Consider the following 24,269-nt stretch of genomic DNA (forward strand, 5'->3'; position numbering starts at 1 on the left):
TGTCAGCTTTTATTAAAACCCATTTGTCATAAAGAGAGAAGCAGAAAACGAAAAGGAGAGAGAAAAAAGTAGTGAGGGGGGAAAAAGACACAGATGTAGAGTGAGACATGGGAAAGGAGGAAGGGAAGAAAAGAGAGATATAAGAGAAAGAGATGTGGAGACAAAGAAGGGTGAATTTCCCGAGGTGCTAGATAACAGAAATTGTTGTTTTAAGGAGGGGGCAAGTGTTACGTGTGGTGTTGATGGTGGAGGGGGCAGCGGGGATGGGTTGCCACCACCTTGGGGAGTGGATCTTAAAGGTGGAAGACAGGGGTGGTAAGGAGGAGTGGGAGGGGCTAAGGGGCTCAGCAGGAGTGATTAATGATGAATCTGGGGTATAGTGGACCTGTGGGACTCCCCATCCCCATCTCCATCCCCATCCTGCTCATCCACCTTCCCCCCACCCCTTACCCAATCCCCAGCCCTCGCCACCCCACCTTCATGCCCATTTGTAACTGTCTTGGGAGGGGCTATCAAGGACCCGATGTTGTGCCCCCTCATTTTCTTAAAGTCAAGAATGAGAAATGTGTCCAGAAATGTGTCATATCCAAATCCAGCTCGTGAGATTTCTTTTGGATGGCTACTGTTTAGTAATGTCATTGACTCAAGACTAATTATTCTTCCACAAATTTATAAGAGGAATTCCTTCAGATCTCAACAATGTGTTCACACACACTCACACAGTGACTCACATGTTATTCAGTGTAAAATTAACATGTTTTGATGTTTCCTTATTGAAATCCTAACAGGATTACGTCCAAACTCCTGTCTTTCATTTTGAAACTCGTGCGGCATGTGCATTTATTTGTTTTCGCTGGGGACCAGGCTAGGGTTTCTGCCAGAGAGTTTATGTGCCTTTCTGAATGTGTGTGTGCGCTACAGAGTGTGTGGCAGCCACACTTTCCTCACTCTGTCAAACAGCTTTGACTTGGCGGCGGGTTCTGAAATGGCATCAAAGTTGCCTACCGCCACATTTCCACCCTGTCCTGTGGTCCCTTACTCCCTGTCATCTACCTCTAAGCCCACGCACCCCAGTACCTACAATCAAAAGAAAATTAAATGATTCATTATATCTTCCCGCCTTCTTCACAAAGTAAAAACATGAAAAATAAAAGATAAGAAAGGGCTTTCAGAAACACTCGTTTCTCTCTTTCTAACTGAATAGTACATGATGGCACTTGACGGAGAAGAGGAGGAGGAAGACGAAGAAAAGGAGAACGCTGAAGGAAAAAGAGTGAGAAAGAGAGAGAGAGAGAGAGAGAGAGAGAGAGAGAGAGAGAGAGAGAGGGAATAAAATGAAGTGTGACAACATATGAATTTCAAATATCCGAGGAGACATCAAAGTGCGCCATCCGGGGTGTCTCTTCGACAAGGACACTTTCTGATTTTTAATTCCGTCCCCTGATTGTATCGCCGAGGCCCTAACGAAGAACGGAGGAGCGACGCCAGTGAGTGGCATCAGGCAGCGAGAGATAGAGCAGGAAGGGAGGGAGAGAGTGAGGGGAAAAGAGGGGTGGGGGGGCATAGAGGAAAGAGAGAGTAAGTGAGATCAGAAGGGGTTAGAAGAGATAGATAGAGGAGGAGGAAGGAGAGAAGAAAGGAGAGCCTCATCCAAACACAGGCGGCTGGGTCCTTTGTTGTCGAAGCGATCATAGCTCCTCTTTCATCAGACAGAGAAATGGAGAGGAGAGAAAGGAAGAGAGACAGTGAGAGCAATCCACTCCTTTTTCCGCTGGGGTGACAGGGACATGGATAGAAGGAGGGCAACTTTTTTCACCCTTTGCACATATCAAATCAAGGCTCTTCTTCCAAGGACTTATCATGTTGCACACACTTTGAGAGCAAAATGCTTACAAGTATAGCTGGGGGTGCATGTTAATATTATGCTCAGTTAAACCTGAAACAATATGTCTGTTTACACTCAGTCGATTAGCTAATGTCAACACAGTGTCAACACAAACTGTTATATGTTGCTAATCGCTGGTCCTGTTCACTCTTCCTCTGCTTTACAGTTCAGACGGCAGCTCACTACCGCAGCAGTCTAATTGCCTGGGAGGTTCTCAGCAGGAGTGTGGCAGGCCTCTGGCATTCCCATTCCTGGCAAAGCTCTGTGCCAGTACTGCCGCAGTGCCGGCCCGCCCTGCCCTGCACCCACGCCAGGGGTCTCATAACCCAGAAGCATCCCCCATGATGGGCACTCCCCAAGGCCTCTTTGGAAACGGATGGGAAACCCCAGGGAAGCCACAGAAAGGTTGGAAAGGTCATATTGCTGGCATGTATTCGAATGTAGTGCACACTCTCATTTTCTCTCTCTGACACACACATACCATCATATAGCAATCATAATTTTTTTCAGGACTTTATATGGTCGATACAAAAACTTAAAATAACTACCTTTCAGTATATTCATCCCTGATACTATCTCAAATATGATACAAAAAAATAAGATGCCAATATAAAAATCAAGGCAATCACTGAGTTAAAAGCAAGAACAAAGAGGGTAGAACAGGGTCAGTACACCATTTAGAAACTCTTTTCTTCTTTTAAAGAGGGAACAAAACCAGTTTAACTGGTACCATCAATTACAGTGATGGTGAGGTTAAAAGCATAAGACTTAAGGCTGTTGTACTTTACAAGTCTGGATGTAAAGGCCTTCCGATCCACACCAGATTGGAGACAGAGCTGCAGGCGACTATAGCAACACACACGGGTTTTAAAGCCATGTGAGCGTCACCTGTCCCCACATGCATTACCTCAGTGGCTCATGTCACAGCACGGGGACCTGTTCTATAAAACACAGAGTTGTTGAAAGGGATGCAAAGTAGATGAGTCAAAACATTTTCAAGCCAAGTGTGAAAACCCAGAGATGTGTCTCAAATCTATGCAAGTTGGTTAGAAATGCAATGAATTGAAGTGTAACCATCCATTCATTTGATTCTAGAGTGACAGTGTGCCAGCATGTTTAGTAACATTTTTTGAATGAATACTTTTTTCTCCAGTTCGCAAAGCTATGGAAAAGTAGTAACTCAATAAATTTGAAAGTCTTATTTGTTTCAACAGATTACCACTTCTTTAAAATAAGTCTGAAATCTAGAGGGTTTTTTTCTCCTCAAAACGAGGACTGACATTATGGAACAGCATATTAAACATGAGTTTTAAATGTTTAAGGGTGAAACTGATTTTATATAGGATTCCTTCAATGAAGTTAAACTGAAAAGTTATTTGGTCTGCCAGAATTAGAAAGTTGTGTAGTACATTTCTTTCATAACATTAAAAAGTTATATTTTATTTAGCAATAAAACAAAACAAAACTTTTGTCAAAACAGTAACATCCTGCTATTTTAACTGATCATAGAATTAAGACAGAAGGTCAAGCGCACCCATGCCATGCACACCACATCACCCTAATACACAGACACACATACACACTCACAAGGGCCCCTCCTTGGTTATGGAAAAGGGTGCATGGTGAAGCAGCTGGGAGACGTGGAGCCACAATGGCCCTTTAGGGCGAGACGGCCCTAATCCGTCCCCCCGTCCGACAGCGCCAGTGAAAGGAGGCCTGTCAATCATTGTATGGCACCCTCGGGTCTCTGAGATGGGCGTGCTCAGATTTAGGATTTACTGTACCCCCTCTTTTGTGTCTTATTAAAACCTCTTTGCAGACAGACAGAGATACATGTATGCACGTGTGTGCATGCAGGCACACACACCCACAAACACACACATACATATACAGTTTGCTGCTTCTTGTCTGTCACAGCTTTATAAGACCCTGTCTGAGCTTATGTGTGTATGTGCATGCGTGGGGAGAAAAAGAGACCAACAAACAGAAAAATATGCAGACGAATGATAAATTAATTAGTTTCCGTTCACACCAATACATCATCTTTAAAGAAATGTAATGCCAGACCTCTAAAATAAACTCCACACCAGACAGACTTTCATTCACATTTTTTATTTACATTATTTTGCTTAATCATTACACACTAAAATTATACTTCACGTGCTTATACATATGATGAGCACAATTCAAATGCAGAGCAGTTATACACACACGGTTATGGATGGAGAGGCAACCATACAGACAAATAAGATGCAAAGGCAAGCACACACACACACACACACACACACACAGTAAACAGTTATTTAGAGGTGTCAGACACTGCATGTAATATCCTCTGGCACAGCAGCTGTGTGTGTGTGTGTGCATGTGTGTGCCAATGAGCCATCAGCTGAGCTGTGCGCTGTCCGTTGCAGCTGGGTGATGGTGATCAAATCTAACAGACAGTGAGGACCGGAGCACACTTTCTGCCTCAGAGACATTGAGGGAGAGAGAGAGAGAGAGAGAGAGAGAGAGAGAGAGAGAGAGAGGGAGCACCAAGACTGCCTCTGGCCACCATTATCTCTTCAGCGCATGACTGTGTCCATGCGAGTGTGACAGTGTGAAAAATAGTGTTTGTTTGTTTACTTACTGTGTGTACGTGTGTGCATGTTTGTGTATGTGAGTGTTTGCTTGCTCATGTGTGTGCCTGTCAGTGGATCCAAGTGAGCGTGTGTTCATATTTGCTGTTCAATATGCTGAAGCCCATATAACTGACTGGGAGATAACTACTGAGCCAGATGACATGGCGGGAAGATGCTTTTTCTCAGGCCCTAATTCAACCCCTCCAGCCAGGGTTAAAGCTCCTTAAACTTCTCCCTGTTTCTCTCTTGGACGACTGGTTCATTCATTATAATTATTAAAGTGGACAAACTTCTCTCCGGCTACACTCGTCTCTTGTAAAATTAATTTAACCTGCTGCTATGGGAGGAGAGAAGAGCTAACCAGCTAAAAACAGCACACTGCAGGTTGCAGATAGTAAGTAGAGGCAGGCGGATCGATACCTAAAATGTATCGATAACACTACTAAGTCTTGTTACTAGTTTCAAGACTAGCGTTCATAGGATCGTTACCAAAAAAAGTTGATCTGTCTCAGGTTAGATCATGTTTTTCAGTTAGTGCTGCACGCTATGCTTCTCTGCCTGTTGTGTGCATGCACACAGCAATCACCTTGTTAGTTCAGAGAATTCACACAATAAATTACCATATTGATTACTATTAAAACTGCATTTGTTTTAGCATGCATGGGATTAAGTAATTAATAGAGAATAGTAAGAAGAAATGCCTAATTGGCAGATCACTCAGTAGTAAATGTGAATGTGAAATGTATTTATAAGTAGCCCATTAATGATGCTTTCACTTCATAAATCATGACACATGGTTCTCCCCTATATTATAGCACATTAGCCGCTTATAATCAGTATTGGTGTCAATATTGGTGATTCTGGGCTTGGTATTACTCAGTATTGGATCAGAATCAAATTTAGTGATATTGCCTGCCCCAAGTAGTAACAAACAAGAAAAAAAAACACAGACTAATATGAGTATTTTACTGATCTGGCACCCCCAGTGGTAAGATGAAGACACTGCAGCAGCAAGTTTAGACAAATAAAATGACTTGGTTAAGGTTAGTGACAGATCATGCTAATGCTTTGTTAAAAGAAACATTGACTATTGGTAAAGGATGGGACATAAACCCTGGTGTCAAACCCTAATTTCCTCTTACAGACTTCCCACAGCTATTTAAGAACTCAAATACAGTTTGGCTTAAACGACCCAATTTTACATTTTCCTGACAAGTGACCACTTGCAATTTCGTAAATGTCAACTGTCCTGTCTGCAAAAATTACAAAATAGGGACCCCCCCCCCCAAACATCTTAAACCGTTTAAACAAATAACCAATGATGCTGGTTTTCCAGTGAGAAGAGTCTCCAAAGAAAATGTGAGTACTACTTAGAACAGTAGTACTCCAAGTAACATACTGATACTAATACTACAATACTGTGACCAATTTGTCAACCAATTTTCTTTTTATTTATTATTGTGACACTTGGCACATATGGCAAATGTAAGGTTTTATTTTCCGCTACTGGGACAATACACTTAATCTCAAAGCAGAAAATAGTCTGCTCCAGGATGTTGCTAACAGAAAACAGTGCAGAGCTGGGCTGGCCTGGAGACCCACATCATTTAACATACTGCCAACACCACCCCACCTCTGCAGCCTGAGCACCCCACACACTCCATCCACACATCAGTCACTGCTCGCTGTGTGTGACTGTGTCATTGTGTGTGAGAAAGAGAAACAGAGATGAATGACGGTCTAATAACTCACACAATACAGCTAAGCCCCATAATGAAAACTGTTGATAAGAAAAATTAACATAAAACCTAAGTAGTACAGAACGAGACAGTGGACATAAATAAAAAGGCTCTTGCACCATAAATCTAAACCATAAACACAAATATATATGACTCACGTGCGTAACTCAGAGACTTCCTCATCCTAGGCTGAAAAAAATGACCCTAAAGCATATGTACACATATCTGCTTCATCCTCATTTTTGCTTTTTGTTAGTTCCCGCAGAGCTGGGCCCTCCACTCATAGCACGGTGCAGTAAGTTTTAATGGTAAATCAACAAAGGGCCGACATGAAAGAAAGGCTAGCTTTCCAGTTTGCAGGGTGAAGAATTATTCATCAGCACTGTAGTGTTGCACTGCAGGCGAAAATCCTGCAGCAGCGCTCCATTTTAATTGCCAGAAAATGACTGTAAATGATACAGAGAGAGAGGGAGAAGGGGGCAAAAAAAGGAGACAGAGGGAGAGAGAAAGGAAAAAGAGAGTTGGAATTGAAGGTATAAAGAACGGAGGGGGGGATACCCCCACCTCCAACAGCTGCCCCCAAATTGAAGGCCATGGTGATAAAAAGCTATGTGGCAATCAGAGAAGTAGAGTGTCTCCCCCCCCCAGCAGCCTAAAAGAGAGATAGTGAAGGGAGAATGAGGAGAGGAGGGCGAGGGGAGCGCCATCAAAAAAAGAGTGGCGGGATTAGGTCTGAGAGAGAGTTTACTACGCTCTTTTTGTGCGCCGAACCTGCAGGATTAGAGATAACAAATGTTAGCCGAGGACGGGCACCTGCTGTGAGCCGAGAGGAGGAGGAGGAGAAGAGGGGAGGAGAGAAGAGCTAACCCGCTAAAACAGCAGAATGGGCTTTTGTGGCCCCGTGCAGAATTAGAGGAAAGAGGGCTGAGAGGGGAAGAGAAAAGAGAGGATAAATAGGGAGGGAGTGCAGGGGCAAAGAAGTGAATGGAACGGGTACAAAGTAAATTTGTAATTGTCAGATGAAGGACCTGAGATTCTGTGGAGGAGTAAACATTGAACTTGCTAATCTGTGGACCTCAAAGCCCCTCTGCTCACAGCGTCTGTAACGCTGTCGCCAATATGTGTTTGTTTGCTTGAATCGCACGGCCCCTGTAAATCCTGAGATCAAACTTCATGTAGAAAAAAAGAATAAAGCACAACAAATTTTCTAACTTTGTGAAGTCTCTCAGCTCTTATCCATCCCCCTCGCCATGTCCTAAGTACCTTTGCACCATCCTCCTCTCCATTTCTTTCCGCCCCTCCGCGGAGCTTAGGTGTGTGTGGCTGAAATTGCCGCTGGGGCCTGGGGACCTCCCAGCCAGCTCTCTGCAATGACCCCAGCCCAGGAAGCACTCAGACTGGTCAATCAACAATTAAAAGCCTGTCTGTAGCCACTAACTCAATTCAGCCACTCAGCTTAGTGCTCCGTTAGAGCAGAGGCACCCAGACAGAACCGAGACAGACTCAACAGCATTGACCCCTCCGCTCCTCCTTACATACACACACACTGTGGTCCGAGATGGTGTGGTCACTCCTACACAGCCTTACCGATGTTTGAACCTCAAGGGGGGTGTCTCGAACAAATCCTCCCCTAGGTAAGCAGCAGAGCAGTGGATGCACACGTGACACGAGGCAGCAGCAATTTACCTTGAGGCCTGGCCAAAAAGGTCACAACCTCTCTCCTGCAAATGTCTTAGTACCTGCACTTCAACCTGAGGGTTTAACCCTGCTTAGCGTTCAATACGGAGTTTGACCTTTTCTTTGGTCTGACTAAATGCATTTACTGTAGTGGCCTGTGCATTAAGAGAGTCAGTGTGTGTGTGTGGCCTAGTATTTAAATTTTCATTCATTCATGGACAAAAACACAGTTGATTAAACAAGCACTTAAATAGAAATGAAATTTAAATAATAAGAACACGGATACAAACGTGAATACTAGCTTTCACTCTCACAGATACACAGACACTCTTTTACTAACACACACACACACACACACACACACACTTGCACACTTCACTCACCCCATATGTTTCCTGTTTTACTGTTTCATCATTCACTCACTGCTTGAAAAAAATGACTTATAAATGTAATATAAAAACAAAAGCCAGAGAATAACTGCAGGGGCTGGTAAACGAAGCATAAAGACCCAGAGTGACCGAGGGGAATTATTTGGCTCCATTAAGCAGGCATTAACATGAATTACTATCTAATTAAAATTAAACAGCTCATTAATAACTTTGCGGTGGGGCCTTAGTGTGGAAGTTCTCTGGAGTGTGTGTGTCTGAAGTGTGCGTGTATGAGAGAGAGTAGCTGTGTTGTGTCATGGCCAAGAGAGCGATTAAGTGGGATAAAACTAAGCAGCTGCCCCAAAGGAAAGTCAGGGCCTGAGAGGGCTTACCTGTGGAACAAAACAACTACCCTGAATTAGCCAAGTGCAAAGAAGATGTTCTTCACCAAATAAAGTTAACTTTATTCACAGTTTAATTCTGCAACAACAAAAACTGTATTAAAACAAAACAGAACTCAACACCCCTGTGACTTAAGAGTTTAAGGTGCCAACCACGAACTGCAATGATTGGGGCCTTTTGTTGCATATCATCTCCCATCTCTTTCCCCTTGTTTCCTGACATCTCGCTACCATCAATTCTTTAATAAAAGGCATGAAAATGCTCAAAATGATACTTTAAAAAACTGAAGCAGATATCTATTTAGATTGATGAAAATGGCTCAAATTTTAAAAAGTCTTAAAAACCGCGTAGCACAGTGTGGCTTTGTCAGGTGAAAACTTCAGATTGTCAACATATCAATAAAACAGGACTTATTTGCTAAATGAACATGCATTTTTGGGCCATGTAATCTCTCATATAAAATCTGACAACCACGAAAGTGGGATTTCACCAAAAATGGAGTTGCAACAATGACAACATATTGTCTACATACTGTAAGTGAGTAAGTGTTTCAGTCACTCACACACACACACACACACAAAGTCATGCTTGTTCATACTCATCTCTAAAATAAAGAGAGTCATGAACAACAGACTTTCCATACTAAGCAACATGTTTGCACACACACACACACGTGAGACACGTCGACTCACTCCTGCTGTGTCCTGTTTGGGTCGTGGCCTTCATTGTTCAGCCTTGCAGAATCTGTCAAGAGAAGAGAAGACAGGAACAGAGAGAAAGAAAACGAGAGAGGGTCAGAAGTCTTAAGATCATTGTGTTACTGATGTTGTCATCATCTTAACAAGAGGACATTGGAGAAGATAAGAGTGTGGAATTGTAGACCGGATTGCTGGAAATATGGTTGATGCTGAATGAGGATGGCGATAATCGATGACTGTTACCATGATTGGCAGTAATAACTGACAGTCCATATGCACAAAAACAATGCCACCTGTAACCTAAAACCTGCACTGATTTTACCATTCTTAATATTGCTGCGTCAGCACTGAGAAACTAAAAACTTCTAAGCCTGAAATCAGGTTTGCAAACACCCTCACTTTCTGTGTATTGATAATGGAACCTCATTGTCGAAATCCACAAGACTGCCCAAAAGTAAAAACTCAACAATATAACAACAAAATAAGGTGAAGGAATAATGATAGATAGTCCTCAGAGATGGTGAGTGAACAGAGAGAGAGGAATATGGGGTTAGGCCCCGAATGTATGCCAGTGCATGCATCAACCACCCCCCTCCACCTCTCCCCCTTCTTCCTTCTCCTGGCCAGGAGCTGTTTACCTCTCTATCAGCGGTGCTCTCTAAAAGCTGGGACCCCATCCATATTCACCGGCCTCAAATTCCTCTGCTTATCTTCCCCCAACCCTTGAAAAACCTCCCCGTGTTCCCCTCTGCGCATACATACATACATACATAAACACGTCTTTATGGAGGCAAGAGGCAAACGCACTGGGCCAGGGGAGGGGGTGCCGGGGATAAGAATCACCTTGAATTCAAAGCAGAGGATTGTGGGTCCACGGCGGGCAGACAGACAGGCAGCCAGCCACACAGGCTAGAGCATGACACACAAACCACGAGACAGGTAGAGAGAGGCTTTAGGGGATGGGAGCACATGTGTGCACCAGGGGCCATTGACAATTCAGGGGATTTGGAATAGTGAGGTGTGATGCTTATCAAATTGTGTGTTGTTAGAGGATATGTGTCATTAGGTGGTAGGTGCATTTCCAGGTTGTGTTTCTGCACGCGTAACGTTTGTATGTCAGTTTCTGCTCCAAATGTACATCTTCAACCTCATGGAGTGAATGTTAGACATGTCACATATCAGTGAAGTCTTTTGAAATTCCGACTTACAGATATTGTAATTTTGAATGAGATTTTGTGCATTTGTCATAAAGTGACTCCAAAGAACTCCAAAACCTCAACTGACACAAGAAATCTCTCTCTTTCGGCCACTTCAGAAGTGATTGAGAAATCTAATTGGATTAGCTGTTATTCCCAACATGGAGATTTACATGAAGTGGACAAATCACTTAAGTTGGTGGCTGCTTTGAAAATGGGAGCAGGAGACTGGCTGATAAGAATTGAAAGTATAAGTGAGGGCTCAAAGAGTGCTTGAGCAGAAGCAGAGACACATGGAGTAGGGGGGACCGGTACCCTGTTCCTCTGCATGCTGCGTTGTTTGGGGATTGAAGTTGGGAACTCTCTCCACTACTAATTGCGCACTGGTGCCTTTCATGAATATTCATTCTGGCGTGTTCAGACCCCGCCTAATTAGCCGAGAGATAGAGGAAGAAACTCGCACCTTTTACCACAAGAGAAGCGTTTCCCCCCTTTGCATTCTCATGGGGATGCTGGCAGAATAGCCCAAGTTCATTAGCCAAAAAAGAAAGGGAAAAAAGTTACCTGAAAAGCACGGGACGATTTGGTTTTCAAAATGGATGGGCAAACAGGGTTTTTTTTCTGTTGCATATTTAGTGCCTATTACGCATGTCTATCAAAAAAAAAAGTGGAAACGAAATACAATTATCTGATTGAGTGAGTTGGTGGATATTATTCTACTTGCTGTAGTTGGGGCGTACATCACATGAATTTTAAAATCTAAACATAGCTTGTGGCAGGCTGAAATGTTCCCCCTGGAATTGAGGAAGACTTGTATTTAACATCTAATATGAGGCCGAGGCCATTTTAAGAGTGCGAGTGTGTTATTTCAGGTATATAATAAAACCTGATGATTGGGTTGAACTTTATTTCAAATTAAAATGTTTGCATATTTATAGCCTTAGAATGAGGACTAAAATAAGCTGCTCTAAAGTCTCACTTTTCACTTTAAAAACCTCAAACTCATGTTTTAAAACAGAGATTAGATTCTTTTAAATTGTTTTCTGATTAATAACACAATTTCTTTTTTTCTGCATTATTTCTCTCATTTTATTGAAAAGTACAGAAAGTGCTGGGACACAATTTCACCATTCTCTTAACTATTTGTCATAGGTCATTTTTATACATTATTTTTTATTTTCTTTCCACAGTATCATGACTTTACTGATACCCAGTCAGAGAGAGAGACAGAGAGAAACTTGATTAATTGAAGGTTCTATGGGGTCCTATTGGTTGAGGTGCGTACTAACAATAACTGTTGCATATTAAGTAGGTTGGGGGAAAGATTAACATGTGACTGACTGAAAAAAGAAAAGGCCCTTTATTCTAATAAATAAACCCATAAATTACAGTAGCACAGGAACATTCACTGCATTTAGTTAAACATCATTTCCAAAAAATAAAGTACGGAAATTAGGTCTTGTGAAAAAGCATCATGTTTAATGTCCTGTCCATGTTAAATGTGTTTTTAGAGTGCAAGTTTTGATGTCTCTCCAGGTCCTGCATGTTCACATTATGTCAAGACATCACAGGAAAGAAACTCGCGAGAAAGTGAAGGATACATCAGAGAATTGTGTTTTCAGGGTGATACAAAGAAAATACTTATTTCTGGTAAAAGGCTCACCCAACTTCCTCGACACTCATATCTGCGGTTCATAATCTGTTCGCCTCGTAAATTAGTTTTTTTTTTTCATTCTATTTTTTAAATCCGTCATATCGTGCTCGTTTCCAGCCGCTTTTCCTGTACGGCCTGTCATTTACCACTAAGTTCTGTGTGATCCCTTTCATCGAGCGCACCATGGAAACCTAGTGCGTCCTGGCAAAAATGCACCTCAGCGCACACAAGGCCATAGTCTTTACAAAAAGGGCCAAAGCATCTGGATCCTTCTTTTCCAGCAGTTCCTCGCTGGCATGGCAAAGCACAAGACTGGGTCTGTGTGGCAGAAACCACTGCTTTATATAGACTGGGAGACAAGAATGACTGAATGGCTAAAGCATCTTCATTAACTGAGAGCTGCATGGAGCTCCGGTCCCGTATAGCTGTGACACATAGCCACTGAGGTCTCTCAGGAGTTTAAGGCGCAGAGAAAAGAGTCTGACAATAAGAAATGTCCTGGCTGAGATTTCCCATTAACAAGTCGCGTTAGAGAAGCATTGTCCATCATTGTCTTACGTGTTATTTTTACATTTTATACGATTTTCCGGGGCATATTCTAACAACTATTAATGACACAAAATAATGGTTAGTTAAATATGCCTACATACATGGAGGTGGGTAATGTTATTGTTCAGTCTATTCCATGTTACAATTAGGCATTTTAATTATGCAAAGTATTGTTTCTCGAGAATTAAAGAAAACAATGTTTGCACAATTCAACATATTAATCATTAGAAGTGTTTCTTAAAATGAGACTTATTACGAATTTCGCCAGTAAAAATGTACATTGCGTTAAAATCATCATCATATATCTTAAAATCGGAATTTGTTACTAATGAATTTCCCTAAGATGACACGCAGGTAACTCGCGCGGATTATCTCCCACTCATCCCAGATAAATATATAAAGGATGGGTGGACAAAAACCACGCCTTTCAAGAGATGATGACGAGCACCTGTGACCCCGACAACATTTTCCACACACACACACACACACACACACACACATACACTCGCTACATTGTTAACGCTGGAGACAAGAGTACAGCAAGGACGCGGTCACAGCAGAAAGGAGACAACTTACCTTTTAGTCATGTAGTCCCGGATTAAAATGAACACTAGAGTTGAGTCGTCCTGTAAATAGAAAGAAAATAGTCGCATTGGGAAGATGACAACAAACAAACACGCGGCAGAGATAAAAAGGCAAAACATTGCTTTCAGGTAAATGATTAAAATGGGACTGTTGCGCCTGAAAACCCTTCCAAACGCTCCTGTTTTAGAAGGAGTGGAACATGTGCCTGATTGCACAGTTTTAGGCGAATGGAACGGGAGAGATGTAAGATTTGTTTAAAGCCCCGCATTTCCATTTAAGAACGTGATTGTGTTTGCAAAGATCCCTTTCAATCTTCGCATCCCCCCCCCCTCTCTCTACCCCTCAGCGTCTCTGAGGCTGCTTTGCAATTCATAGAATTGGTAATTTGCTATTGGGACAAAACGTGAAGGGAAAAATAATCAGATCAACCGGGAGAGGTAGTGAGGAAGGAGCCAGGAGGAAGAAACAAGGTTTCTTTCTCCAAGTTGCTGCTTAGTAAAATGCTTCGAGAGGTAAATTATATAAAAATATAGTCTTTTATTTTCTTGAATCGGTTAAATCTAAATTTCCAGGACTGGGAAAATCCAGAACAAGTGCATCAGTTTGGCAGTGAGGATACAATGTCACATAAAAATTAAATCTGATTGTTTTATGATAAATTATGAATGATTGTTATCAGATATGGCATTAGACCTTGATAACGCCAATATGATAACGTTCGGGATGATGTGAATAAATTGTGTATAATATATGTCACCGGAACGGGGTAGTAGTAGAGAGAGAGCGTATGTTGGCCTATCATAACTAAGTGGGTGGTGATGATGAGATCATACAACATTGAAAATTACCGAGACAATACAAATAAATGACATACGCGGAGGCTTTGAAATAGACCAAATGCTTTCAAATTTGTCACACATGTACAGCAGTATTCACAGACACATCACATAGCGCTTATTTACACGCCTCTCGTTGTGTGGGTGGCTGCAGAGCTGGAGCATCGCGCCTTATAATCTATTTAAAATGAGGAGCGCTATAATCATCAGTGACCTATTATAAAAGGTGCACGGGTGTGTGTTTGTAAGTTCATGTGTGTGTGTTGGGGGGGGGGACCCTTCAAAAAGATCTCCGTACTCCCCCACGTGGTTATTTGCAAAATAACCGATCTAATCCCAGGGAAGCCTAATCAAACCCCGCTGCAGCAGCCCTGTTCACCTTACTTGGAGAGATTTGGAGAAAAAAAATCTAACAGACAGACGGGAGGCTGTCTGTGCGCAGGTATACGAAATGACAAGAGTACTGTTAAAAACTCAAAGAGACATTTAATAAATAGAACACATGTTTTTTCTATAACATATGTAAGATCGGAGCTCTCTCCGTCCTGTGCGAAAAATGCGCTGTACCATGCTCTGAAACCCTGCGCCTATTGAATATGTCCCTAGTGGGCTTGAATCTAAGAAGAGCCAATACAAGCGGAAGGGAGGCGTGTCTTCGCTCTTCCAAGACCTCCCAGAGCAGGTTGTTGCGTTTTGGCTCTAAAGCCTGGAGACCTCCGAAGTGCTCGTCAGTTTTCGAAGTAGGAGCCATGGCGACAACAGCTCAGTATATTCCGAGGAATAACTCCTTACCGTCTAACCCGCTCATGCATCCGGATTCGGATAGGATGCACCAGGGGACGACCTACAGAGAGGTGCAGAAAATGATGCACCACGAGTACTTGCAAGGGCTTGCGGCTACCAACACGGGACACCCGATGAGCCTGACGCACCACCAGTGGCTGCCCACCTCCAATACCGACTGGTCCAGCGGCACCCACATCGGACAGCAGGAGCACAAAGCCAGCGTGCAGGCGACCCGGGAGGACCTGAGCAGCGGCTTCCACCACAGATCTCACCTGGTGCACCAGCAGACGCAGAGTGGCCACCATGGTTCGTGGGCGCCTACCACGACCCACCACTTATCCCCGCTTTCCCCAGCATCCAACGGCCACCAGTCACTGGTCTACTCCCAGCCTGGATACACAAACCTAAACGCAATGCTGAGTCCCCAGCCCGGGTCCCTGCACCATGGCATGCGGGACCCGCTCCACGATGATTCGGGCAGCCACGACAACCAGATGGAGTCGCCCCAGCAGGCGTTCAGCCACCACCAGGACCATTCGGACGAGGACGCGCCCAGCTCCGACGACCTGGAGCAGTTCGCCAAGCAGTTCAAGCAGCGGCGGATCAAACTGGGCTTTACGCAGGCGGACGTGGGCTTGGCCTTGGGCACCCTGTATGGAAACGTCTTTTCTCAGACCACTATCTGCAGGTTTGAGGCGCTGCAGCTCAGCTTCAAGAACATGTGCAAACTTAAGCCGCTCCTAAACAAGTGGCTGGAGGAGACAGACTCAAACACGGGCAGTCCCACCAATTTGGACAAGATTGCTGCGCAGGGCAGGAAACGAAAGAAGAGGACCTCCATTGAAGTGGGGGTGAAAGGGGCGCTGGAAAATCATTTCTTAAAATGCCCAAAGCCGTCTGCTCATGAAATCAGCTCTTTAGCCGGCACTCTGCAGTTGGAAAAAGAGGTTGTTCGTGTTTGGTTTTGCAACAGAAGACAAAAAGAGAAAAGAATGACACCAGTGGGGGTCCCTCACCCGAATATGGAGGACGTATATTCCCAAGCAGAGACCCCTCCTCTACACCGCACACTACAGAGTCCTGTGCAGTGACTGTTTTCATGAACAACCCGAGCATTTCCGCGGGGGGATAGAAAAGGGAAAGGGACTATGGAGTTTACATTATTTAAGTTTGGCTTTTGTTTTCCTGAGAGAAAAGAGACATGGAAAAGTTGAACAGATGAGTTTTGCCCTTAGTATTCGGAGATCGTCATATCCAACAAATAGATGGCAAAGCGGAAAATGTTAAGAAAAAAAATCAAGAAAAAAGAAAAAAATTCGCTATTACTGACTCCGTGCGCATTTAAAGTGAAACAAAGATCTTTATTTACCAAAATTATATGGAGGAGACATGCATATAAGTAAATTTGATATCCCATGACTGTTTCAAATGGGGAGTAATTAAATGTGGCAACTGAGGCCATCTCCTCCTGGTGTACCATGAACTGTTGGCGCTCACCAGAACGAGGTGGTTGCCTGAAAATGATCAACACTGGAGATAAATAGCCTACACTGAAAGAACATTTTGCTTTTTCAGGCTTAAACTGATTAACCAGATTTCTGAATATTAGTGTATACTTTCTTTGTTATATTAAGTGTGATGTTTTGGTTTGGAAATACTTTAACTTCAGTGTCTCTTTCTGCAGACTGTCTGATTTCTTTTATTATTTGCTATAGGTACTGTAACTCATCAGAGCAGCCTCTAATTTTTCTGTTTGCTCAGTGGGAGTTGATGGTGGAAAAGTGATGGAAATTATGGCAGCCGAAAACACTCATAATTAAGGTCAGACACATTTCAGAAAAATATCCAGTGCAACAGGACTTCTAAGTCTTGCTTGCATGCCTTAAAAAAGATATTTAAAGCTTTGCAGCTGACCAAGTCGAAATTTGCAAACATCACCAGACGCTAAAAGGGCAATTCTAAAAAAAACATTTTATTTGGGGGTTAATTGTTTTCAAATTATTGTTTTCTTTGCATGGAGCACTTATTCTTTCGTTGGTATTATTATTATTATTGCAATTTTATATTTGTTAATAAAATTGTGAGTGGAGCTAATCTGCATAGGCTTAAACACAGTAAATCCCATGTTTACAGGTTCCTGGTTATCACCACAGAGCGCTGTCAGCTCACACTGCTTACTGCCTGTTATCCTGTTGTATCCCAAACATTTCAAGAGAGATTGGTCAAATACGAAACGAAAAGTAACTCAGGTAACTTCAGTGCCCCATGTCGGAATATCACGCCTGTACATGATTTTTTGTTCCTTCCTTTTTGTGTTTTTAGATGTTTTAATCTGGTTACAACCACACCGTTTTCCTTTGTCCCATATATCCATTGTATTATATTAAAACGCTGGATTAGGGGAAAAGAAAATAATAATTATTCCTTAAGGGTAAGCGATGAAGGGACTTAACTTTAGATATATTTATTTTTTTCTGACCTGAAAGGAAATCTGAAAATATCATGCGTTGTGTGTCATTTATCAATGCTGGACCAGTCCAAAAGCCTACAGCAGTGCTATTCAATACAGATGAGGGAAACATTTTTTTTTCAAGAAAAAAATAATAATGAAAAAAAAAGATTTTAGAGAAAATGTTGCCAGGATTATTTCCGATATGTAAATATGTCCAATATGTAAACTTGTATTTGTTCTGAGATATTGTTTTGTTTTTGTTTCTTTCCGGGCAGTTTTGTACACTTACTAATTCCAAGAAGATATTTTAATATGATTTCATTTATGAATCTGACCATTTATATATATATATATTTATTTCTTAAACGTGTTTGGAGCTTTTTGTTTAGCTCTGTTAATGGTTATGTTGCAGTGGATTTCAGTATGTTTTTCTTTTTGTTTGTTTACTACATTGGTTGTATGTTGATTGCTAAATGTAGACTGCAAAGTCACATTTATATTTATGTTATAGTAATATTTTATTACTTACATAAAACATATATACAAGAAATGGTCTTTTGTCTTCATTAAGATCCAAACCACTCGTCCTCTGTTGCTGTCTGTTGTAGCATCACCAGGCAAACAAGATAAACATGATCATAAAGTTTATTGCTGTTCAGTGTGCTGAGCATCGGGAAGTGGTCATCACACCATGTGTTCAGTTTAAATAGCAGTGATTCGTTATGTAACAGGGGTCGTTTAAATCAGAAGCTGTGTACATATGCTGTTAAAGGGAATAGACAACAGTATTTTACCTCAGGCATTCCCCTGCTAAGTTCACACAGTCTCTGACGTTGTTCACATCTTTGTGTAATAATCGCAGTATTAAATTGTGCAATATTAACATGGAATTATTGTCTTTTCATTGAGTGGTTATTATTATTATTATGGTTGTTGTTGTTATAACTTATTATCAATATCATTAGTAGTAGAATTATCCAGGCGACTTATTTATTTAGAGGAAATAGGCCTTCTTCAAATCATATTGAAATTTGAGTTGTTTGCTTTATATAAGCCATCGACCATCACTTGTCATGTTTTAAGCATTTAAAAGGCAAATTGTGACGAATCTTTGATCTGAGACAGAAGTGCCTGCAGGCAAAAATCAGCCTCTTTTCCAAAGATAGAGAGAGGAAAAACACATAGGATAAACGAAAACGGCAGGCCCTAAAGTTTAATAAGAGTAAACACAGGCCTACATTCACAGGCAACATATTTTAATGTATTTTAGTACCAAAATAAATATTCAGTTTCTCTAAGTCATGTATTAAGTCTTAAAGTTAGGCCCTACATTCCGTACAATCACGGGCCACAGCGGCAGTGCGCATTGTTTCTACATGTCCATCTACATATTAGAGCAGGATCCAGTTGGGTTCCATAGAGAGATCCATTGCAGGCGCTGATACATTTTAATTCCTTCCAACACATTCACGGTTTCATTTCTAAATTTTCAAAATCACCGTGAAAAGTTAAAAGTGAAAAGCAGCAGTGGAATTCTACATTCATGAAGCTTCCAATTTGAAAGTCTAGGTTTGTTGAAGAAGCGTAAACTTGTCTACATTTAGGCCATATTAGTATCAGGGGCAAGTTATTTCAAATAGTTACCAGTTGCACATTTGTATTTAATTAGGCTACTTTCTCACTGAAAGTGTGCCGTTATCAAACATTAATACGCAATTCAAAGTTTGAAGTAGCCTTCAATTTCTAAAGAAAACTCACGTCAGATTTTGAAGACAGACATTTACTCGACTGTTATTAATTTCTGAGCAATTTTCAGACCGACACCCAATATCCACGAATATTTTTCATTTTGCGTAATTCAATTTTTTAAAAGATGAATTTGTGTGCGTCATTTGTACAGCCTTGTCATGCGTTCAAACAACTATAAGTAACAAGACACAATATAAAACCTGCCGATTTTTAAAATTGGCTGTTTGTGCTGCTGTGATGCAGGTGAAAAAAAGTGTCTTTGCACTGGCTGAGGTTGTCAAACTGTGGGAGAGGAGGCCAACATTAGGGAGCAAACCAATTGCCAGAGAACAGCGGATCACAGGCTCCCCCTGCTGGCAAAACCGGGGTGCTGCAACATCAAAGCTCTACCTCAAAGTTTGATAGCAAGGAACAATAATAACAAAAACGATTAATAAAATCATCATTGTAAACATCATGTCACCTATTTGCATATGTGTAAAACACACATGGCTCAAACATGACAAGTAGCTCCACTTGCTCAATTACTGTATTCTGCACCTTTACAGAAGTTTATAACAAAGTTGTGTTTTCGTTTTCACGTCATACATCAAGCTAATAAAGCTAATTTGGGTTGAGGTGTACCACACTGCTGGAGGTAAACTTGTTTCCGTGCAGTTAGCCTTGCCCCCTGTTATCTAGTCCTCATTCTGTCACTTCTTCACTGCAGTGAGCCAAGCAGAGAGACATCATGTCCCATTTTTAAGGGATCAACCATCACACCTCCCAGTATCTGGGCAGTCACTCAAACCACCAAGGGCCTCCAAGTGACCAGCAGAAATGGACTGAAATGCAATGCATAACACAAAGACCTACAGAGTGAACATAGATGGGAAAACAGAAGGAGTCCACAGTTGACCAGACAAGAGAGATTGTCGTGACTGGTATCAACTGTTATTTTTTGATGATATGCAATTTTTATTCTGTACCGTATGGAGGGACACAACCTCTATTATGCTGATAAATCAATAATACATGAGCAGAACTCATCACAAAAAAGCAAAACCCAGCTATTTGACCTACGAATCACCACAGTTCACCCTTTCCTCCTATCCTCCTCTTCCCCTCTCAGCAGTCTGCTCTCCTACACTGAGTGGGCCCTCTGCAGCACTTGCAGAGGAGCTCCAGCCTCAGCAGTGCCCGGGCGCTCGTGAACACGGATGCCTCCTTCATCAGGGAAGTATCGTCACACAGGAGTTGTGGATTAGTGATGATTAGCAGGGATTATGGCTGGTTAATGGTGGGAAAATACATTAGGAACCATCAGCTCTGGGAGGGGGAGGGGATTTCACTCACGCTAGCGGATTTGCATTGATCCACAGCAAATGAATGAGGATTAGCAGCATCAAGCTATCTGCCAAAGGATAAATAACATTAAGCGTATTATACGCCAACGCCTGTTATTAATGACATTACAAACACCACTACAATGCTGGCAATTATGGAAATAATGGGAACGGCTGAATAATTCACTTGGTTGGGATTCCAGATCATCCTCATGTACAGAGATGTGGGGTGATGCTGGAGAGCCAAGCTACTGGTAGGTGGAGAAGCATATAGATTTTGGGTACCACTTTCTAATAAGGCTTGCTTTAAGGGGTTTATATATTGTTATGGCTTTATTAATGTTAAATGATGTATGACTTCTTTCTAGACTAGTAATAAGCTATATGTTAGCTCAAGTTTTGGGTTGCTAAACTGTGAAATATCCCTTTGGTTGGTGTATATTCTCCTACAGCGACACTTGTCTTTTGCGCTCTCACTTCCAATAATCACTTACACTACGGAGGGGAAAAAATGAAGAGCACCAGGATCAAAAGCCATCCACTAACAACGCCAGACTTATTAGATTATTGTAGTGAAAGAAGTGTTTATTAATGTTTTACTCACTCCCTAATAACCCAACAAGTGTGCAGCTTGCAAGTCCATAATCGGGCAACCCAAGAATTGTCCTTATTAATTGCTTATTACTGAACTATAAAGTATTAATAAATTATTTATTACCAAGAAAAAACAGTATACCTTATTAGAAGGTACTTATTAGCTTGACGCAACAGATTGCAAGCTGAGAAAAAAAAGCACATGAAAAAATATGGTGCATCATTTACACCGTGTTAGTCATAGCAGGCTCAAAGTACAGTTTCTCCATTAATCTAAATATCCTTTTCATATTATGGCAGGTAATGTTAAAGTTCTATTGGATCAATACTGAGATATATGATTGACTCATTAAATTTCATAAATAGAGCATCTACAATATATATCCTCTGTATAGCCACATATTATTCTGTAGGTAGTGAGGAGGAGAAAAACATGCTCATTCCTCCATCTAACCCACATTTTTAACCTGACAGGTGAAAGAGCCTGTAGCTTTCTTACTCTCCATTACTACCTCTTCCTCCAGCTGAGTTCTCCTCTCCTCCTTTTACCGTTTATGTAATAAATACTCCATTCCCACAGTGAGTGGCAGAGAAAGGGGGGATGGAGACTGGAAAAAGAACAGAATAATGCATTTTTTCATCAAAAATTCCTTCTCTTCCTCTACCTAAAGGTTTCCTCCTCTGAGCCACTTGAAAGATGGGCAACAATGTGGCCACACAGTGAACACCTAGTTACCATATGAAACACTCCAGCAGTGAACTGGAGGAGATGGAGACGAGAGAGGAGAAGCCTTGTGTTATTTATGATACTGGGCCTTGTAGCTATATGGGTTCCCCCTTCATGTCTACTCCAAGGTATGGCCCCCATATGCGAAGGGGTTTAAGTGCAGCTTTAGAAAGTTACTCTCCCCTCCTCTCTGCATCTCTTTGCTCCTCACTCTGAGGTTTTGAAGAAGAGAAGTAGCTCGTCTCCCTCTTTCATGGCTTTGAGGGACATTTTATATCGCCTCAGGTGTCTGTCAGTGTGACTAACAGTTCTGAGAGTGGAGAACTAATATCTCAGGAACTTGCCTCCAGGCAGCAGCACATAGATGCTACTGTTGGTGGCATACAATGAGAAGAAAGTCATACTTTAGAGGCATTCAGAAGCAGCAATTACTACTGATTTAGTGAGCTTTTTGGTATTAAACAATGGCAGTGACAACCTTAGCAGGTGATAAGAACACAGTGGGAAAGGCAAGATAAATGCAATCATCTGTACTGCACAAGTTGCCTTCATTTTGTAGGATGTCTGACAAAAGGTAGCAAATAGCCCAAGGAAACGTATTAGGGATAATACACTAACCAAACAAAGCAGTAATAATAATGGGTTTATTATTACATTGCCTTCTGACTTCAATAACAAGGTTCACTGTAGAGGAGAGAAAAAGCAAAGACAAGGCCTTGCAGTAGAGAGACACACATCGATAAACTATAGCAAGATCATCTGACCCTACAGCACGCAGATGTTCAGGGCCTTCCATCAAGGGTATTCAAAAAGAAGAAAACATGGCTATTCAGTTCACAAATGTATAGGCACAGCAGCTGAAAGATCATCTTTCTGCATACCCTGAGCAGCTCTATTGTTTCTTTAAGAAGACATATGGACAATATAAAAAATAATAGCAAAGGATTCTTGCAGAGATCTTGGCAGTACAAAAGTAACAGAGAAAGTTCCAGCTCTGCTCCACACTGTTTGTGTGCTAACCCTATTCCAAACCCAAACAATATTCTTTGCTGTTGTCCTTTACCCATGACTGATCCTTCGTGTTATGCATGCTGGAATGGATATTACATTGTGAACCCCTGCAAATTGGAGCCGGACAATAAACAGATCATCAAAGATGATCCCGCTGCCCCCGACAGTCGGCTTTGCCCTGCGATGCTGAGTTCAAAGGACGAAGATCGGTGGGCAAATGAGTGCTGTTGCACAGCGCACAGTCAACTGAAACAACAACAAAGATAAGGCTGATGGAAATAAATAAAAAAGGATGGAGGAGAGAGGAGAGTGAAAAAATAAGGCAAGCGGGGGGGGGGGGACTAGACACAGTACAGAGATGAAATGGAGACCTGCCACTGTGCTCAAGGACACCGCGTGCCACTATGTAATTAGAAATGTACACAGATGATTTAGATGCAGCGATATGATTAGGCAAAGCAGTCCCCAGTCTTAGGCCTAATCAGCGCACTTCTGAGAGATACTCCAAGACTGCTGGTGGGTGTGTGGGTGTGTGTGTGTGTGTGTGTGTACACATATGTCTAGAAGTAGAGAGGGTGGCATCTCTCCCGTCACTACAAGCTCTGGGAGGGTACACTAGAGAAACTCGCATACCTATGCACATAAAGTTAGACATCCAGAGATGGGGAAACACGAATGGATATGAGCAGACATTTAATTTGAACATGCAAACACATATACAAGATCTGTTTATGATGGGAATTAGGGCCAGAGGGAGAGGAGCTATAACTGCACTGCATGTATTATGAACCCTTTCAATGAGCCAATGTCAAAGTCTTCAAATGATGAAAACGTGGCAAATGAGAGGAACAGAGGGTACAGTAGACAAGGTATAGGAAACAGATTGGCATGATGAAGGATAAGATTGAGGAGAGAATGAAAATACAGACAGAGTAAGAGAAGCTGGCACGAGCCCTCATCATAGAGTTCTTCTGAGAAAAGCCTATTTAGTGAGTAATAATGTACTTGACTGGAAGTAGGATTCAAGAATATCATGAAAGAAAATGTTTCACTGTTCTACTCTGAGTCGTTTTCAGGTCAATCTTCAAACCAGTCTTTTGAGAGCACCGCATTTTGAGGTCAGCTCAAGAAGAATTGAACAAAAACACCTAAAACCCCAACACATATGTGCCCCGGAGCTGGAGGCCGGGACATGCACAAAAGATGCGGTAATCTACAAAGACCCAAGTAATGAGCAAAGGCCAATTAAAAAGAGCTGCTCCCTCCTCCTCCTCATCCACCACCTCCCCTTCCCCTCCTCACTCTGTTCATCTGTCTCTCCTCCTCCAGTGCCTTGTTATTGATCACCTTTAACCCCGTCTCTCAATGTGTCAAAACTACTATTTAGGGTCATCCCTTGGGCTGAGCGTGTGTCG

At 42.0% G+C, this 24,269-nt stretch overlaps 1 protein-coding gene and 1 long non-coding RNA gene across 2 annotated transcripts in view; one reads left to right on the forward strand and one right to left on the reverse strand.

Annotated features, from left to right (window-relative positions):
- Window positions 1-18,331, forward strand: part of pou3f1 (POU class 3 homeobox 1) — a 220,246-nt gene extending 201,915 nt beyond the window's left edge. Inside the window, exons 3-4 of the mRNA XM_044208429.1 lie at window positions 2,052-2,290; window positions 14,817-18,331. Coding sequence (XP_044064364.1) covers window positions 2,052-2,290; window positions 14,817-16,087 — 1,510 coding nt within the window. The 3' untranslated portion in view covers window positions 16,088-18,331. The remainder of the gene's footprint in view (window positions 1-2,051; window positions 2,291-14,816) is intronic.
- LOC122881811 lies at window positions 3,982-14,135 on the reverse strand. Its single transcript, XR_006379238.1, has 2 exons — window positions 13,366-14,135; window positions 3,982-9,436 (listed from the first exon to the last, which is right to left on the reverse strand). It is a non-coding gene; the product is annotated as an uncharacterized LOC122881811 (long non-coding RNA).
- Window positions 18,332-24,269: the final 5,938 nt, after the last annotated feature.

This window comes from Siniperca chuatsi, linkage group LG9, assembly GCF_020085105.1.
Source record: "Siniperca chuatsi isolate FFG_IHB_CAS linkage group LG9, ASM2008510v1, whole genome shotgun sequence".
In the NCBI taxonomy this organism is placed as follows: domain Eukaryota; kingdom Metazoa; phylum Chordata; class Actinopteri; order Centrarchiformes; family Sinipercidae; genus Siniperca; species Siniperca chuatsi.